This window comes from Martes martes (genome assembly GCF_963455335.1).
Source record: "Martes martes genome assembly, chromosome: 6".
NCBI lineage: Eukaryota > Metazoa > Chordata > Mammalia > Carnivora > Mustelidae > Martes > Martes martes.
The window spans coordinates 26568305-26588280 of record NC_137893.1 but is presented as its reverse complement, the minus strand read 5'-3'; the positions used below and the strand labels follow the sequence as shown (position 1 = coordinate 26588280).

The following is a 19976-nucleotide window of genomic DNA, read 5'->3' as shown; positions in this document are numbered from 1 at the left end:
TCTAATGGTTAGGATGAAAGTCTGACTTTAAGGAACTGTAGAACTGTAGTTTAATAATTACGATCGAAGACCAAGCATTGACGCATGTCAGTTACTGCCTAATACCACCAGAGGGCACTCTTCACTCGCTTTCTGAAACCGTTTTAACCTTGCCTCCTAGCTACTACTGGATTTCTCAATATTTCATACGATTGATAAATTTGCCTAGGAAAATTCCTCCCAGGAAAAATATGTAATTGTGAGTGATAAATTTATGGGTTCTTATGCAGAAGACACAGGCTGTCAATGTAGAGTTCATGACGCTGAAAAGGCACTGATAAGGTAACTTGTCTAGGAGAAAGTCTTTTAAATTATTTTATTTTCTTAAAGATTTTATTTATTTATTTATTTGACAGAGAAAGAAACAGTGAGAAGGGAACACAAGCAGGGAGAGTGGGAAAGGGAGAAGCAGGCTTCCTGCTGAGCAGGGAGCCTGATGCAGGGCTCAATCCCAGGATTCTGGGATCATGACTTGAGCCAAAGGGAGAGGCTTAACGACTGAGCCACCCAGGTGCCCTATAGGACAAAGTATTTTATCTAAGCATTTCTAGGACCTCTTGTCATAAGAAACTTCCAACCTATAAACACCCATACTGCATTAAATATACACACAGCATTACTAACCCATAAGTTCCTCATCCACCTCTCAAGCTATAAGAAATACAAGACTTCTAGAATTTTTAGTTGGGATTTTATTCCTTAAAATTTGGATGTTGTTCTTCTCAGACATCTTTAAAAAGATCTGTTTCCCCATTATCTGAGAAGAAACTTATCTTGTTAAAATGCTCACAGGATCGTACACTCAGGTGTTCTGGGTTTTAGATTTGAATAGATGCACCTGGAAGCAAGGACAAATGAGATACAAGGTCCAAGAGAATTTCTGGATATGATTTAGTCAAGAGATGTTTCTTTTACCTTAAGCCCCCGTGTATGTGTCACTGGTTAATACAGTAATAGGTCTCATTTTTATAGTGCTTTCTAGTTTCCACAGTGCGCTAAGTTGAGTTCTCACAAAGTTCTTCAAAGGTAATGATGGCAGATATTAATATTCCTATATTACAAAAGAATTACAATTGGACTCAGGGAGAAGACATCGACTGCTCAGGTCACATAATGAATCTTGGTGCTAGAAGAGACACCTCAGAAGTCAAAGCCAAAGCATTCTCTCATTCTGGGCACCAGAAGCAGGCAGTAACCTTCTGACTCTGGTTTTCCAAAGGAATCTACAGGGGGCCGAGGAAGGTGACTGAGGGAGTTTAAAGATTTAAAATCACACATCAGGGGCACCAGGGTGGCTCAGTGGGTTAAGCCTCTGCCTTCGGCTCAGGTCATGATCTCAGGGTCCTGGGATCGAGTCCCACATCCGGCTCTCTGCTCAAGGGGGAGCCTGCTTCCCCCTCTCTCTCTGCCTGCCTCTCTGCCTACTTGTGATCTGTCTGTCAAATAAATAAATAAAATCTTTAAAAAAATAAAATAAAATCACACATCCACAGTAGTCAAAAAAGTATAAACCTACAGGTAGAAAATAAAGAAGTCCTGGGGTTGTAATGTACAGCACGGTGACTATAGTTAGTGATACGTATTGTGTATTTCTAAGTTGCTAAGAGGGTGAATCTTAAATGGTCTCATCACAAGAAAGAAAATTTTTAACTCTGTGGTTGCCGTTGGTTATTAGACTGAACTGTGGGGATTGTTTCGCCATATATACATATATGGAATCATTATGTTGTATGCCTGGAACTAAATATAATGCTCTATGTCAATTGTATTTCAATAAAAAAGAATAAATATGTCAAAAATAAATGTTGACATACACAGGAAAAAAAAAATCACCCCCCCACCAGACAGCCTCCATTCTCTTTGGTCTGAGCTTCTCCATCAATGCTGCCCACTTCTACTGTTTGCCTCCAAACCCCAAATTGGCACCGCTGCTGCTCCCTTATGGTTCCTAGAGCAGGAGGCAAGACCAGGAAAGCATTTGCCTGCAAAATCTGGACCAGCCCGCAGCTGTACCCAAATCACCTGTGATGCCCAGGCCTTCCTTCCTCCAGACCAGGGCTTCTCCCATTTCCCACCTGTGGAATCATCTGCAGAGCTTTTGGGAAGGCTGACACCTGGATGAAAGACATCAGAATTTCTGAAGCCAGTGTGCAGCAGGTGAAGAACCCTGTTCTAGGTACATTGAGTCAGGATCTAGCAGTTCTTAGAGTATTTATACTGGTGCCCTAAGGGATTTTTTTTTTTTTTTTAAAGCTTGAAAACTATTGGCCTACAGCCAAAAGAAAAAAGTTGTTTTTGACTGAAAGCCATTGGGTAGTGAATGAGAATACTTGGACTTTAGTTTTTCTTGGGCTCAATTTTCCCTGTCATAGTCTCCTTGTCTGTTAATAAGGGAGCTGGGCTACTTAAGGGGACCCAAAATGTGGTCATGTTAATGGCAGGGTCAACACCATCTGGGAACCTATTACGAATGAAACCTTCTGGACCCTTCCCTAGATACACTGCTGGTGGGACCGAGCAAGCTGGGTTTTAAGGAGACTCCTAGTGATTCTGATGCCTGCTCAAGTTTGAGAACTCATTGAAATTTATATAATCTGCTCTGAAGCTCTATAGTTCTGTCCCCTTTGGAGGAAAACTTCAGACATCACCATTCAAGAAGGGTTAAGAAGCCGTTTTTCAGCAAGCTGTCTGCTTTGATAAGAAATTTCAAGAACCCCTTTCAATGGTAGAAAAGAAAACATGGTGTGCTTGCTGATGAAAGGACCCAACACAGTCCTAGGTATTGATAATGCTCTCATGACTTCAAACCAGCACGCCATTTATGAAGGATAGGGCAAGGATGCGACTGCCCTTGGTAGGTAGGTCAGCCAGAGGTGGGGCAGCTGCTGAGAGTTTGCCTAACCCCCCAAATCATCCTCAACCAGGAAAAAGAAGTCCTGACTCAAATGGATAATGGGCACGTGAAACGAGGAGATACTATGTCAGCTTTTAAAAAGGGCACACACTTGGAATTACGGACAACGGAGACGGAAGAGTCCTCTCCTGGTGTAACCTCATTTTCCACAGAAAACTGAGATCCAAATAGGTAATGTGACCTTCCTGATATCCTGACAATCAAACTATCTTTAGGAATCAAACTGCATCAGGAATAAATTCTCTTCCTTCTCCCACACTCTGTGGGGTCAAGATAAACTTTTCTCCATCCTTCCTATTGTCAGAACTTAGCCATAATGTCTTGCGTGCATATTCTTCATCCCGCCTGCTCACAATTCAATCATCACTATGGAGAGATAAGCAAGGTTGTTAGTTCAAATAATTTGTTAAATGTTGACTGACGCTTAATGATTCTTAGAGAAGAACCTCATGGAAAGCATTATTTAGCCTAAAGCTATTGTTTTCTACCCACTGGCCAACACAGAGAGGTGCCTACAGCCTTCTTCCCCTGCCTACAGCTTTCTGGGGCCACTTGCTGAAGTCAGGATGGGCTCTTCTCTCCGCCCCAGTCAAATGTATCCAAGGACATGGGGCGCAGGGCTCCTCAGGGCTTCAGTCATTTCTGCTATAAGCAGAAGGGGTCATGGTAACAGTTCCCTGCTCTGCCTGTCCCTCGGGTCCTGCTGGCACTGGCGCCCTGGCTCCGTACAAGAACTGTGGTTGCCAAGATTCCAGAAGCTTTAAGGACTGAACTTGAAAACCAAAGGAAAAAAAGGGAAAAGGGATGAGAACATTTACTGAGTACCAACTATGTGCTGGGAAAAGTTCTAACGGATGCAAGATGACACAGTAGCTTTAAAAGGTTTAACACCTTGCCTAAGATCCCATAGTCAGAGACAGTGTTCAGAACTGCATCTGTCTGACCTCAAATCCACGTCCAACGAGAAGGGCAGGACTCAGGCCAGTGCTTTTAAGTTGCCTTGAGCTAAAAGGGAGGTTGAGGTGAACAACAGAGATAAGAAATCTGTTTGACATGTAACATGTAACTAAACCCACATTTTCACATAAAGGATAGATGAATTTGAAGGTCAATATCAAGATTTTTTTTTAAAGGATTTTATTTATTTATTTGACAGGGAGAGAGTGAGCGAGAAGAAGGCACAAGGTGGGGGAACAGCAGGGGGAGAGGGAGAAGCAGGCTCCAACCCCACCCCCAGCAGGGAGCCTGATGCGGGGCTCGATCCCAGGACCCTAGGATCATGACTTGAGCTGAAGGCAGACGCTTAACAACTGAGCCTCCCAGACACCTCTCAATATCAGTTTCTAGTATTTCTCTTTCTAAAAAAAAAGCCTCTGTATATAATACAGGCACCAAAAAATGTAAAATATTATAATTATTCTTATGAGCAAAATATATCCATACTCTTAAGGAGGGACATTTAAAGAGATCAGATAAGAATAACAAAAATAGTGAGAAGCACATTGAAAAAGTTTAGCTAGATCCCCAAGATAACAGCTTTTTAAGAGAAATGAATTCAGAGCAGATGAATATCGGGTTCTTGTGTCTCAATGAGCAGAGTTGTCTACAGCCTCTGTCTGAGCTCCTTCAAAGGGACTTGTGTTCACACCCGTCAGTCTCTGCAAAAACAGGGTAATTGTCTATAACCACCAACAGGTGTGCCTGTGGGTAAATGTTCATCATCTGCTGGTGATATCAAGAAGTAAGTGGCTATAATCATTTTCCCCTCAAGGCAGCCTTCCTTTATTTTTAAATTAAATTAAAATAAATTTTATTTAATTATTTGAGGGAGACAAAGAGAGGGAGAGTGGGAGAGAAAAGCAGGCTCCCCGCTGAGCAGGGAAGCCCCACATGGGACTCAACCCCAGGGCTTGAGGATCATGACCTGAGCTGAAGGCAGATGCTTAACTGACTGAGCCACCCAGGATCCCTGGCTGCCATTCTTATAAGAGCCGTGGTATAGTTGTGGGACTTCCATTTATCCGGTGTGAGGTAGCTTTAGCTTTGTTCACATCACGTTTTGTCCTGTGGGCCAGTCATGTGAGGAGTCCAAGCATCAAATCCCCTCCAACTGTGCTTCGCTTTGGGGGTGGGGGGTGGATGGGCCCTGGGGGCTGGCCCAGCCACGTCCAGTCCTACAGCGGAACCTGCAGCTGTGACCAGCCGCTGGGGGAAGAAGCCTGGAAAGCCTCGGCTAAAAGCTGAAGGAGGAGGCTTTTCTCGGGATGAAGGGAGAGGCTGGGAGAGCTTCAAAGTCATTGGGGGATATCTCTGTCCTTGGTAAAGAGCAAGGAAATATTAACGTAGTATCTGACATCCAAGACCCAGGGCTGTCGCAGCCCGCAGGAAGCTGGTATAGGCAACGGTGGGACTGTGCAAATGGCGCCGAAGTGGAATGAGAACAAGGCCTAGGAGTAGAGGAAGAGCATCGCTGGAAAGAAAATCATTTTTCAGAGTTGTAAGGTGGAACCAGGAACGTGTCCGGAGCAAGCACGTGGTCCCACAGTGAAACTGGGAAGGCTTCTCAGTTGCTGCATCCAGTCAGCACTGTCTTGCTGCCTCTTGTCAGAGCCGAAGGCAGCCAAGATGGCAGAGCTTTGAAATTAAGTGTGGAACTGACCCAAGGCCACCCCCTTGGCAAACCAGAGCAATTCCCACAACCGAGGGTAAATGAACCAACCCCCACCTTTTGGCATAGAGTCGGAGCAAATCGGCTAGCTCTATGTAAGAGGAATGAAATGAACATCATATTTTCTAAGTAAGAAATTTATTTGATCAAATGCCTATTTTCTAAGTAAGAAATTTATTTGATCAAATGACAGTATATGGAGATATTTTCAACTCTAAGGCTCTATTCAGACAAAAAGTCAATTGATTTTGAAGTAAATGGTATCAATGTCGATGGCACCTAAAAACAGAAAGACTGAGTTTCCTATAAATGTGTCTGTATAAAGCATTCATAAAATCCTCGTGTACTTTAAAACTAGGTTGTAAGTATAACAGATTAACCTATAAAGAGTGCTTCAAAGCAGGTTTCTGAAATGACACAATATATGGTTACACACGAGGTATCCGGGGCTCCTGTGAGGATGAAAGAAAGGCCGTCTGTGAGGAAATGTGTCATCCTTGGAGCAAAACTGAAGCGTGATTACACTGCAGCCTTGAGTTCCCTGCACACTACTCTGTTCTTTCAGGTCCTCGGGAACTGAGATCGAACGGGTGGGAATTTCTAACCGCTGCTGCTGGAAGTAAGTAGAAAAGGAGGTTGGGAAACCAGGGTTGGAAAAAAGGGGTGGGAAATGGAGGCATAGCGAGGTCTGAGGTTTCTGCAAAGAGGCTTTAGAAATGTCCAAAGAAATGGATACAGGAAATAAAGAACTGTGACCCCTCGGAGCTGGTCTCTGGGGTAAGCAGGGAGGTGGGCAGTACTCGGGCTGCCCCGCACACCCCAGCTCTCGCTGGGCGCCATCCACGTACTGGCAGGACGATTTTCCTGGAAGGCTGGAGTCATTCCCCGGGTGCACCAGGGACAGGGCAGCATGTGTAGGTTACATCAACTTTTCCCAAAGATTTTTTTCCAGCATTCAAGGAACTCTGCCTTTGGGGCCAGGATAGGACCCGGGAACCAGGAATCGGCAGTGCCAGGTTATAAAACCAGAAATGTTTCAGACACATTGAAGGAGAACCAGATACGAAGAAGGTGGTGTCTCCCGGGCACACACTATTGGCAGCGAAACACAAAGGTGTCCAATGGTGACAGGGCAACTGAACCATGGGGAGCAGTGGAAAAGACCCCAGAAAGCAACGGGCAGTAGCTGATAATCATATAGCACCCATTATTACTAATTTAAGATATATAAACATCATTGGGTTTCTATCTAGTATCTGTGCTATTATCTTATAAATATAAATATGAGGGTTTTCAAAATATTACAAATGACACATACATCCTTGTGTAAATGTTACACTCCTGAATCATACAACATACTCGGTATTGCATTTAAACCTAGTAGATGTGGGGTTATATATAGAATAATTTTTGGAGATCATTTTCTGAACCTTGGTCACACAGCTAAGTGAACACCAAAAAACACAAGAAGCATTTTATCAGTGGCTTTGGCAGCAAACGCATTTTTTTTTTTGTCTATGTATTTATACCTTTCACAAAGATACACTTGTTCACTGGTATAAATGAATTCAAAGCCATCCACAGGAGATCTTACAACTTAAAACTCTTTCTGTGTTCTTATCTGCTTCTTTGCTATCGAGTCTATGTGGGAGGGCTACCCAGTGGCTGGCATCTCCTTTTCTCCAAGGCTCATTGTCTTCCTCAGAAGTGTGTATTTAAAAATAGTTTCGTGTTTCCCATTCAGGCTAAGTGGTTCTTTTAAGATTCCTCAGCTCGAGATTACAATCTCTGTTATGAATGGCACTGATGTGCGTGCATGCGCACACACGGGGTTTAATAAACACAGTAAATGAATTCCGATCGTCTGGTTTTAGCAGTGTGCCTTTAAAAATGTTTGTTCCTGGTGCTGCAGAAAATAGCCTCCCAACATATGCAGCTTGGTCATTAGAGAGGACCCTTCCCACGGTCTCAGCTCGACAAAAGGGACACACCTGAACATGGGTCAGGTTGAGAAACCCCAAGCTTCTGTGGATCCACCCAACATTACAAACGTGGCCTCAGCAGAATCTAAAATTACTTTCTCTTCAGGGAAGGGTGTCATGTCTAATTACTCTATAGAGTGATTTTGCAAATTAGTCTTATGCATGTGGAAACTAAATGGTCCACATGACCTTACCCCGACAGTTAGAGGAAAGCAGTACCAGCGCCATTAGTTACAGTTACCACACGTGGGGTCTCAGGCACGGCAAGGGACCTCCAACCAAATGAATCTCTACAATCTTAAATTCACCTGTGCTTCATTCCCCCCCAATACATTGATAACTTAGGAAACTAAAGAGACCGTCCTGAGGTGAAGTGAAATCAGCCTTTCCACTGTGGCGTTAATAAGGCAACATTTGATAGAGATGTTAGCAGCTAGATCCCCAGTCAGTGGAAATTTTCTTAATGAGGGACTGAGAGTGAAAGTTTAACTCCAGTGAAATTACTAAAATAATGAGCCTTAAAAAAATGGATTTAGGAAAGGGAGGTGACCCTCCAGTAGTTTATCTACCTTCTCTGAGAGAAATCACCCCTTGGCAAGACAGGCTGCTTTGGGCTCAGCTTACCTAAAAGTAATTTCATTGGGAACTTTTTTTTAGCTATTTAATATAACAGAGGACTGACTCAACTGGGTTCTAGTGGATGAAATAAAATCGTCATGGCATATGACATAGTGTAGTCGATCAAAGAGGTTCTCCCAGCTGAGTGCCTCAGTCACACTGACCAGTCTGACCGATCATTTCAGCCAACTTCCCACTTCCCATCACTGTTTCCTGGAACACGATTCCAGGAGAAAAGCGAGATTTACAGTCAAAGCCCTCACAGCAACATCTAGGTTGGGTGCCCATGACATGGCTTTGGTCTGCCCCCAAAGCTCTGTTCACATTTGCATCCCCAGAACTGGCTATTTGGCACATTTTAAGGAAACATCTATGGTTCTGGAGGAACTCTCGGAAACTTCAGACCACAGAATGAAAATGCTCTTTCAATCACCTCATTCTATGACACTTGCTTAGCCACTGGACACCCTACCACAAGTAAGGTGTTCCCCACACCAGGGTGTGTGGGACAAGATAGCTCCAAGTCACAGGTGAGCTGGGTTTTTGCGGAAGGTCAAGCTGAGCTCAGAACTGCTTCCCTCTGTTTTCTTTCCAGCTTTGGTTTCAGACCCGATTGCACCCAGCATACTATAAGGGTAACATGAGCCAAGGCTGATGAGTTTTGCTCATTATCCTGCTCTCTACACAATGCCCAAATAAGTAAGGTGATCTAGTGGGGTAATGTGTCTGGCCTGGGAGAAAAAATAAACACCAGCCAAATCACATCTTTCTTTACAATCTTCCAGCTAAAAATTCAGTTGAACAACGCTCGAGACTCCCTGCCTTTTAATGACACCTCAACCTCAATTTCGAACTTACACTGTTTCTTAAACCTATCAAGTGGACAACCCCATTGCCACGGTGGAGAAAAAACACTGTGAGGAAAATGAACCACAACTCAGAAAAAAAAACCAACCAAACAAAAAAAGAGTGAAAAGGCATTTGCATTGACAGAGTGCTAAGTTAAAACAATAATATATCTAGAAAACACTGTGAAAATATATATCTCAAAATAGAACTAGGTTTAGTCAGAAGGCTCAGTAAAACAATTGCTTAAAAAGCTGATCAGTAAAAAGGAGAGCTCAAATAACCTTCCCATCTTTGACCCCTCCTCACTTTCCTGCCCTCAGACTGTCAGTGCTACAGCAGACTAATCAAGAAGCCATGAGGAAGGGCTGGTATTTTTCAGGATCTCTTCAAGACAGTTTCCATCCAGGTCCCTTGACCTCTCCCTCCGGTCAAGGCAACTGATGGGCTTTCAGCGCGTTTGGAGACACGGGCTCAAAGACCTCGTCGTCATCTTCCACCCCTTCTTCGATGGGCTTCATCTTGGTAGAGCCCCGCTGGTGTGGGGACGGCACATCTGTCAGAGACACAAAGAGGAAACCCACTTACTGTCCAGCCTGCCCCGATGCTGGGATGATGTATCAATGAAAAACCCCAACCGGAAAGCAAAACTCTCTGGGAATCGATCGCTAGTACCAAGCATGCAATTCCCCTAAACGCTGTATTTTCAATTCAGCATTTTGAGAAAACAACGAAGTCAAGAAATGACTCTTAGTCGTGAGAACAAACACGGAGTGGATTCCAGTGCCTGTGCACCTGCAGTTTCAGGTGCGTTGCCCTAAAGTGTGATTAGGACTCAGAGTGCATGTTCCTACATTAATATATGTGGTGACTTGAGTTCCTCAAGAGCTAATTTAACTCCTAATTTCCCTAAAGAAGAGTTCCATCCTAAAGCTACGGAAGCTAACACCATCTGTGGCACCACCTAAAATAGTAGTTCTTGCCACCACCTGTCCAGCCACTGCTGGGACTGGTATGGGAGGGGGAGGGGGGGTGGAGAGGGGGGTGGGGCGGGCAGGGGCTAGTCCAGGCAAACTGGAAGGAAAAGCCAGGTGAAGAAAATGCAATTCCAAGTAGCAGAGGGGGCAGGAACATCCTTAAAGCCTTTTATATCCAAGAAGTCAAGTTATAAATGACTCGGTCTGTCCCTCCTTTGTTTATGCATTTGTCAGAGGCTTACTGAGCATCTACCACATAAGGGACACCATGATTGAGAGAGGAAAAAAACATGGCTTAAAAGTAAAAGGAGTTACTAAAAATGGGTGCACAGACTTCTCAGGGTGCTTGATGAGCAGCTCCCGGAACAGCACAAACCCCCCTCCACAAAGTTCCCACATTCAGCGTCAGGATTCATCGGGCGGGGGTCCCCGTCTGCCCTGCGCACAGCCGCGTGGTGCGCGTGTTGCCCTCCAACAGGGCGGAATGGTATTCCGTCCATCAGTCAATCAGCAAGTGCTGACCTCAGGCTGGACTTAAGATTGATGATGGGAGAACGATGGTGAAACCTGACTCTTCAAATACTTGGTATAGAGCAGAGGAGGATAGCGGGACCCAACTAAGGCGTGAAGCAGAGCTGCTACAAGAACTTTATCCAGATCACCTGTTAATCCCTGGCAAGTGTGGGCAGCTGACAGCAGACGCTGTGGGCGAGGAGGACGGGCGGGGCACGGGGGGAGGTGGCGTGCAGCATGCACCATGGTCAAGGCCCCAGCCTCAAGAAACAGTTCCCGGGTTCAGAACCCTACTGTGCTGCCTCCTCGCTGTGTGATCTACGCTCCGTCACTAATCCTCTCTAGGCCTCGGTTTCCATACCTGTTATAGGGAGATATTCCCAAGGCCTGTCTAGTGCCGTTGTTGGGGGATAAGACCAAAAAAAGGGGGTCATGGGCTCAGCAGGGTGCTGGGCACGTAGAAAATGCCACTCCCAACGGCCACAGCTTCCAACATAAAAAAGTTAGGAATTAGACTGGCCTGGACTTTGGTATAGTGGATGTGTTGGCTGTGCCTACATGGAAACTTTATTTTCTGTTACTGTTTATTTTCAAGCATTTATGGTCCATTAAAATCCTGAGTCTCTTGAGAGACAACTACTGACATTAACTGTAGATGATGAGCCTCTATTAAGATGATCCAGGCACACAATTCTGTCACAGACAACCGCATGGCGGAACCACCCAGGCAAGTCTTTTGGTCCTTTTTCTCGCAGGTGACAGCATGACCACCAGCCACAACCTTCAATTTGCGGGTCTACTCAAATGGCAGTGAATACTATCCGTGTGAGCTTGGGCAAGTTACCTCGCGTCCCCCTGCCTCAGTTTCCCTATCTGTAAAATAGGAATCATGCTCTTATCTACTTCGTATGGTTGTTCAGAGGACTAAGTGGCTGACAGTTCTTACCTCAGGGCCTGGGATGCAATAGTCATTTTGTCAGTTTGTAAGTTAATAAAATGAGTTATTGATACGGTCTTTGGGGGGCAATGGCCTAAGTAATTAGAACATTTGTTAAAATTCATTATCGCCGGTAGGAATGGCAGACAAAAACATGCGGGACTTGTACTTGAATGTGGGTTTGTGTTTCTCAGTTGAAACAGTCCCACATGCAGCAAAATTTGTCTTAAAAAAGTAGCCACAGCTTCTGTCGTATGTCTAGCCTCCAGTTATGACTGAGCCTCATGATACACTAACTCAGGCTGAGTATTTGCAATCTGATAAAAACTCTCTGAACAAACAAGATGGTGTGTCTGAGAGCATTAAACCAAATCAATAAGGCAGAGGATTCAGACGTGATTGTGTAACATAAATAACAGAAACATACCCAGTTTATTTTGACGGTGGAAGTGGGACTCATGCTCTGGATTTTAGCCCATCTATCAACAGGAGTGACATTCTATGGGACCCTGTGGCTGTCATCTACATTGGGGCCAAAATGTTTTCTGCCCTCTCAGCTCCGTCACCAACTGGTGCGTTTTCCCACTGAGACAGAATGAAGAGAGGACCCAAGACAACTGGAAATTACCTGGTGAAAACCTCGCAAGGACTTTCAACTTCTCCATGAAAGAATTTGTTCATTCCCCAGTACACTGGCCAGGGCCAAGGAAGAGCTGTGATGCTTACCACATAGCATTAAAAAGACACTAGTGTGGGAGTCATCCACAGTCCTGGGGTGATACCCAGGGGCCTCCTAGTTGGGCCTCCTTCCCATTCCAGTCCAAGCTCTGGCAAACCTCACTGCTCCCCAAATCCAACTCATCCTTTCCTTCTTCTCTTGCTTCTCTCCCCACCTGGAGTGCCCTCTCTATTCCCATTCCTATTCATCAAATTCCTATCCATTCCTCATGGTCAAGGTCAAACCCCACCTTCTTCATCTAGAGTCTTCCCTAATTCCTTATGAGGGGAGATTCCATTCCCTAGAGTCCATCAGCCCTTCTACATTCTATAGTTCACTGTGATGACAAGAATGTGCCTCTGTCCCTTACTGGAAAACAAGCACCTTGAGGGCTGTAACCACACCTTCTTCTGTCCTGCAGAAGTCGCCCCCACATAGCCACGTCCTTGATCATTACTTAGTACATGAAACTCCACATGAGGCCTTCAGAAGGCTGAGCTTGAGCGTGAGGCAAAGACACACGGCCGTCACCTTTAGTCTCGGATGGGGGTGGGGAACCACCTGTATTTCTCACGTGCAGGAAGTCTCAGGATATAGTAAAACCTTGCGATGAGAAGGGACTGTTATCACTATATTCTGTGTCATGTTCCCTGGGGGATCCCTGTCCTATAATCGACTCAGCAGAGCTTATAGCATGGGCTTAGAGCATAGCTTATAGCAGCACATCGCGCACGGGCAAGAGCCCTGTCCCCTCACATAAACGTCAGTAGGCTCGGCCGGATCATCACCTGCCAAGAAGTTTTCATCCGATTAAAAAAGGTGCCCCTGAGTGATGACAAGGCGCTAGAAGCTGGGTTAGATGTCAGGGAAATAAAAATGACTTGCAGAGTCTCTGACTCGATCTTACTGCTTCTCAGGAAGTCGACGCACTTTTCAGAGCCCTTCATGCTCACATATCCACACAATTTTTCTACTTTATACTCAGAAGCTAAAGCAAAGGCTGCCTGGAGAGCCTGTGAAAGACAGACTTGTGGGGTGGCTGTGGTGTTAGAACCTCCTTCCTCACAGGAAGTGGGCCGCCTCGGCAGGATCACATTCTGGCAGGATGGAGGGCTGGCCCTGCCGGGCCTGCAAGACTGCATACTCCCGCGAACGTTCTCACAGGATCCTAGAGTCACTCTCATTTCAGGCTCCGGGGCTGGATTAGAGCGCACAGGCCCCTCTGGTCCCAGTTCCCAGAGCAGCGCCCTGCGGCCCTTCCTCCCTGCGGCAGATGCGCCGGAGGGCAGCGGGCACCGGGCCTGTCGGTAACCACGGGAAGATACCCGGAGCCAGCTGGCCGCCTGACCCCTCGGTAGGAATCAGTGTCGCAGAGAGTGCTCACGCTTTGTCCCAGCCTCAGCTGGCCTGGGCCTCCTCTGCCACTGAAGGCCAAGGGTGACAGTGACCTGGTCTACCTGCAGATCTGGTACTGCTGTGGCCAGGAGGAAGTCGGGCTCTGAGGAGCAGGAGCTCGCTCGCCCACACCTCCTGCTCTCCAGCCTCCGTGCGGGACCCACCGGTTCGGCGGGAGGACTCAGTCACCGCCACAATGCTGCTAGAGGTAAGCTCTCGGTCCGCTAATATAGCTAAGCCCAATGTGGAGCGTGAACAACAGCAAAACCCCCAAAATCTATAAAAAAAGAATGTTCTGCTTCAAGGAAACTATCTTACATGTCCCAAGTTGAACATTAATAAATTCTTTCTACAAGTTTGCCTGGTTTTTCATTAATTTTATGCACTCACGCATCATCAGAAATTTGCCCAGGAGGGGCCAAACCTACCTAGATGGACGAGCACGAGGAGAGGAGAGAGGAAGAAATTGAGCTTATCTTTAGTGAAGTGCTTTTTCAAATTACTTTTGTCCCTCAAGGTCATTACTATGAGGTACATGACCTCTGTAGGATGCTTTACTTTTCATTTATTCCAAATTCTAGGCAGGCCAATAATTCCATATCCATAAATTTTCCAGAAATCTGATTTCTGTCTTTCTTCTAGTAAAACCGCTTTTATAGTTGGGAAACAGAAGTGGTTAACTATATCCTTCGGTATTTATTATAATGAAGAAGAGATAATTAACATTATTTTTTGCTGTTAGCTATAATCATCTTCTACTTGGCTCTGGGTGCCAATTAACACAGTTTATTATGAAAGTATGTAAAACAAATAGTCGCAGACTGAACCGCAATCCAGATTTATCAGGTGTGAAATTGTTAAAACAGTTATGTCAAGAGTTACTGTTGCTGGGGGATGTTTCATATTACCCCAAGCGGCAAAAAAAATCTTCTGTCAGAAAGACTTCTACATCCCTCCCATGGATCCCAGCACACCCAGAAGGCACAGCCAGAGGAGTGGAATTTCCTCTGAGCTGTACACCACGTTTGGTGTGTGCAGCTCAGATAGAGAACAGCAATCCTGAGGGGAAGAAAGAAAAACTCAAACTCAAAAATACGAGCTTTGAGCACGTGTAGAAGACAGAGGCTTAGCAGTAAGAGCCCTGAACCAAAGAGTGGACCCTTCCACTCCTGTCAGATCACAGCGGGGGACAGCACTGTGGACGCCCACCGGAGGGTTTGGATCTGGGAAGTCGAGGCTCTCCTCAGCAGACCCGTTCAGAGGCTTGTGCTGGATCCTCACTGAGGAGGAGTCAGTGTGGCTCCTGCAGGCTGTTCCCTGCCCAGTGGAAGCAAGCCGTGGGCCTCCGTGAGGACAAGCTTAGCCTGCCCCACCAGACCCTTTCCGGCCTTCCTCAGGGACTGAGTCAAAGAACTGCGGGAAGCCTTTATACATGCAGAACAGGGAGATCTTACCTAACAGTCAAAATTCTAGTATCCAGAGTAGTGAGAAATTAGGTAAGAGAAATTCCCTTTGACAGAATTCTGTCCTTGGGCGCCTGGGTGGCTCAGTGGGTTAAAGCCTCTGCCTTCGGCTAGGGTCGTGATCTCAGGGTCCTGGGATCGAGCCCCACATCGGGCTCTCTGCTCAGCGGGGAGCCTGCTTCCTCCTCTCTCTCTGCCTGCCTCTCTGCCTACTTGTGATTTCTGTCAAATAAATAAATAAATAAGATCTTAAAAAAAAAAAAAGAATTCTGTCCTTATTAAGCTTCTTCTGTTTTAGTGTGCTTCTAATTACATGAGGGGCCAACGGCATCTCTTAGCAAGTCAAAGTAAACAGACATATTTTTTGGGCTTAAATCCAGAGTGAAGGTCACACCTGTTCCAGAGAATGAACAGGCAACCTCAGGTTGGATCTCCAAATAAATATAAAAACACAATATGAAATTTGTCAAGTGGCTTTTCTCTCTGCTTAAGATACTCAATTTTTATAAAGGGGGAACACTTTTGTCAACTATCTAATATAATGTTATATGATTTTTTCCCCCTTTATTCCATTAACTTTGATGACATTTTCCTCACTCCTTTCAAAGTGTTCTTATTTTTATTATGTTTAACCATCTGGCCAAATGTTTTAGCAAGTAATTAAAAACCTTACAAAGGGTTTAGAATTTTAATTAGATTATACAATTTTTGATGAATGGGGATAGGGAAGGATTTAATGGCTTCGTGGCTAGAGAGGATTATCATCTCTTTTCCTGCCTTGTTTATGTATAGAATAAGATTTTTTTAAATTGAAGAGACTAAGTTTGGATTGAAACTTTCTGAAAAATAATGACGAAGGGTAGGTATAGTTTTTATTCTTAATTCCCTTAGAGAAACGAAGGCACCAGCATCGAGGGACCCCACCAAAGAAATGTACAAGTTATGGGAAATAGAGAGGTTGGAGAAAGCTAGTGGTTCCCAGGAGGAGGTTTTCTCAGTCCAACAGGTCATTTGCAGATCAGCGGCTAACTACTCGCATGGGTGGTCAGGGTATTGAGCTGCCTGGCAACAGGGGTGAACAGCCGAGGAACCGTGGCGTCCTGCAGCCCCTTCCTGCCCACAAGGAGAAAGCTGTAACATCATGGGGATGGTGAATAAACTCAAGGGGATGGGGAAGGCAGTTCCTAGGGGCAGCTGTGCACAGACTCAAGACAACTAGTCTAGGATGAGAAAGGAGAATGGAAGGTTCTGTGAGGAAGTTCTCTGAGAAAAGGAGACACAGCATTGATGTACTGAGAGAGTACAGATAGAAGAAAATGCAAGGATGAGGAGAAAGAAAGGCAACTAAAATATCAATAAAGACAAAAAGCAGTATGATAAGGCACGGTTCAAATATGAAAAACTGCTTAAAGACTTTAAGAAGAAACAAATTGGATTTCAGTTAAAAGAACGAATAAGAAGCTAGAAGATACTAGGGACATGGTGAATAAAATGGATCCAAAGCAAGACAATAAAAAACCTCCAGGGAGAAAAAGTAAAAAGTATGAAGTAAACTGTGGCATGATTTTTTGTTTTATATGAAAGGAGAATCCATTTGAACTTGATACTAGAAATAGCCTCCTTTGAACAGAATAGGAATCACGACGTTATAACCAAAAAGAAAGAAATGGACTGTAGTCACAGTCCATTATTTGGTTCTGAATAAAGCATAATAATGTCAACATTGTTTATTTGCTTAAACTTTGCAAAGCAAATCATAGAGAAAGCAAGAAGACTTAATTGTTGTTGCAAAAGAGAATAGAGTACGTAATATCACTGAATTGTACCCTTAGATATGGTTAAGATGGTAAATTTGATGTTATGAGTATTTTATGACAAAAAAATATTTTGGAAAAAAAGGAATAACAGAATATACTTGTTATCAATTGTGATTGCTTAAAAGTTAAGGAAGAGACCTTCAACAATGTAAAGGTAGAAGGGGAAAGACTAAGAAAGGGTAGGGGCGCCCCAGTGGCTCAGTGGGTTAAGGCCTCTGCCTTCGGCTCAAGTCATGATCCCAGGGTCCTGGGATCAAGCCCTGCATTGGGCTCACTGCTCCGCAGGAAGCCTGCTTTGGGACTAGATCCCAGGACCCTGGGATCATGATCTGAGCCGAAGGCAGACTTGCTTAACAGACTGAGCCACCTAGGCTCCCCTTAACTTGTTAATTTTTAAATTTGTTATTAAAAGTTTAAATGTGTAACTGGAGGGGTGCCTGGATGGCTCAGTCAGTTAAGCATCTGCCTTCGGCTCAGTCACGATCCCAGGATCCTGGGATCAAGCCCAGTATAGGGCTCTCTGCTCAGTGGGGTGTCTGCTTCTCCCTCTGTCCCCCTACCCTGACTTGTGGGCTCTTGTTCTCTCTCAAATAATAAATAAAATCTTAAAAAAAATGTGTATCTGAAAAAAATCCCTGTACTATCATTTTACAGAGAAAACACTGTGAGGATAGAGGACAGTGAATGGATTGGTGTCTCTGGAGACAAAGAGCACAGTCCCTACTGAGTGGGGGACCAAGGACTCCGAGGACATAAATGTCATACTTCTCAACCCTAAAAGGGAAAAACACCACATCAACCTTCCTGGGTGGGCTGACGATGAGATGAGAATATGTTTGAACGTGGTCAAGGTGTGTCAGCTGAGATGGCAGGGGCTGAACATCCCTAAACAAGGGTACAGTCCCTAGTGGATACGGATATGCATAGGGTAAAAAGCAAAACAAGAATTTACAACAAATTCAACACTTCTTTGTTTCAGAGCTAGCCCAGGGGCCTTGAATCTGTTACTTAGCCTCCCTAAGCTGCTCCTTACTAACGTACAAAGTGGGGACACAGCTTTTCTCTTGCCATCTGGGTAGGCCTGAGAACTGTTCCCTCAGTATTTCTGCTGCCTGATCCCATCTCCTCTCTACGTCTCCACACGATTCATGTCAAGCTTGTTGTTCATTGGTCTATAGCAGCTGTGGGGGCAAATGGAATACAAATCGAGTTGAACAGGTTATTTCATGAAACCAGCCTTGAAACTGAAAGTGCTATATTGGGTTTTTGTATCCTTCCAGGTAAACAAATGGGTAAGACAGCCGACAGAAACTCTCTATGTCAGATATGCTGCTCGTCTTTGCAGGTAAGACCACCAACCAGAGGCAAGCTCACTTAAGGCATATTTGTGCAACCAGGTCACCTGAAATTAGGAGAGCGTCCAGAACACCATCTTGACAATAATAACAAAAGACATCTGAAAAGATTTTTTTCTCAGTAAAAAACCTTGCTCTAAGTATTTCACAGTATGTCTTTTTTTTTTTTTTAAGATTTTATTTATTTATTTGACAGAGAGAGAGATCACAAGTAGGCAGAGAGGCAGGCAGAGAGAGAGGGGGAAGCAGGCTCCCTGCTGAACAGAGAGCCCGATGCGGGGCTCAATCCCAGGACCCTGAGATCATGACCTGAGCCAAAGGCAGAGGCTTAACCCGCTGAGCCACCCAGGTGCCCCTTTCACAGTGTCTTTAAAACTCATACATTTTAATTTTAATTTCTGAAAAAAAATACATGGTTTAAAATAACAAAAGCTTTCCAAGACGAGTTCCAACGGAATGCCTTGTCTATAATGCCTCAGGACTTAAAAAGCAAACAAATGAATAAACCACACAATAGGTTATTTAACCCCAATTAACCAAAATAAAGTTCTACAACTTTTAAGGGAACAGAATACAGTCTCCTGTTGCCATGACGACATCTGTGCCCGGCACCGCTTGTCAGTGATGCACCTGCCAAGTCCGATCAATCTGAGTGTGTGTGTGTTTTCTGCATCACACGTAGGAGCTAAACCTCATAAGCGGGAGAAAATGGCAAGGCAGCCTGGTGAGGCCCTCGGGGCAGGAGCAGAGAGAAGAGAGCTTATAGCCATGTGAGGACACGCACTCCTTCCCACATGCCCTGCCCTGCTCGTCCTTTCTGGTCCTCCTGCCTCACCATCACGCTTCCCAAACACGAAATGAGTAAATGAAGCCACGGGAAACTGAAAGGGAGCTGAGTGGATTATGGGCCACTGAATAAATGGGAAGGAAGCAATTTTTCTCAGACTATCTCATTACTTTCTTGTCTTTAAATGATAATTTGATGTGGAATACAGAGTCTGCGTGGCAAAGAGTAGAGATCTTGCTCTGGATTTAGGGTTATGTGATACACATAAAAATAGAGCGCAATGTAAAAAGTGGGATTGGCACCCATTTTTTTTTCATGCTTTCACCAGAACCTACACAGGCCCAGAAATCTACCTACCAGTGAATGGGAAATACAAGAAACCAACATGGGGCTGCATTCAGCAAAATTCCAGACTATAAGGAGCGACCCCTACTCCTCACTGCTCAGAGAGTGGTTCAGGGGACAGCCACGTCAGCACCCCTGGGGTACTGGTTAAACAGGGGGATGCCAGGCCCTATTCTAGTCTTCTGCATCAGAATCTGTAATAAAATCTCCAAGTGATTCATATTCACAATTATATTTAAGAATCAAGATTCTATAGGACAAACAAGACAAAACAAGACAAAACAAAAATGCAAAAACACAGAGAGAGAGAGAGAGAAATATGGAGGGGAAGCCCAGAGATTCAGAGACTTTCAACCAAATGGAATGGGTATATGCTGATCAAATATACAAATAACATTACAATATACAATAAATATACAAAATAAATAGAATTGTTATAGAGCAGCACTGCTTGTAATTCTGTAAGGACATATGAGGGGAAGTGAAAGCTAACCCAACAATAAACGACCGGAGTACATTACTGGATAATTTAAATGTTCCTATGGCGAACCCCGCATACAATGAAGAAAGCAAAAAATTTCAACAAAATGGAAATCAACGGG

The 19976-nt window shown here is 44.6% G+C and overlaps 1 protein-coding gene across 2 annotated transcripts in view; it reads right to left on the bottom strand.

Moving 5' to 3' along the window:
- Nucleotides 1-5746: 5746 nt before the first annotated feature.
- Nucleotides 5747-19976, bottom strand: part of POPDC1 (popeye domain cAMP effector 1) — a 37843-nt gene continuing 23613 nt past the window's right edge. For both annotated transcript variants that reach the window (XM_080805237.1, XM_080805236.1), the window contains exon 8: nt 5747-9623. In XM_080805237.1, coding sequence (XP_080661363.1) covers nt 9499-9623 — 125 coding nt within the window. In that variant the 3' untranslated portion in view covers nt 5747-9498. The remainder of the gene's footprint in view (nt 9624-19976) is intronic.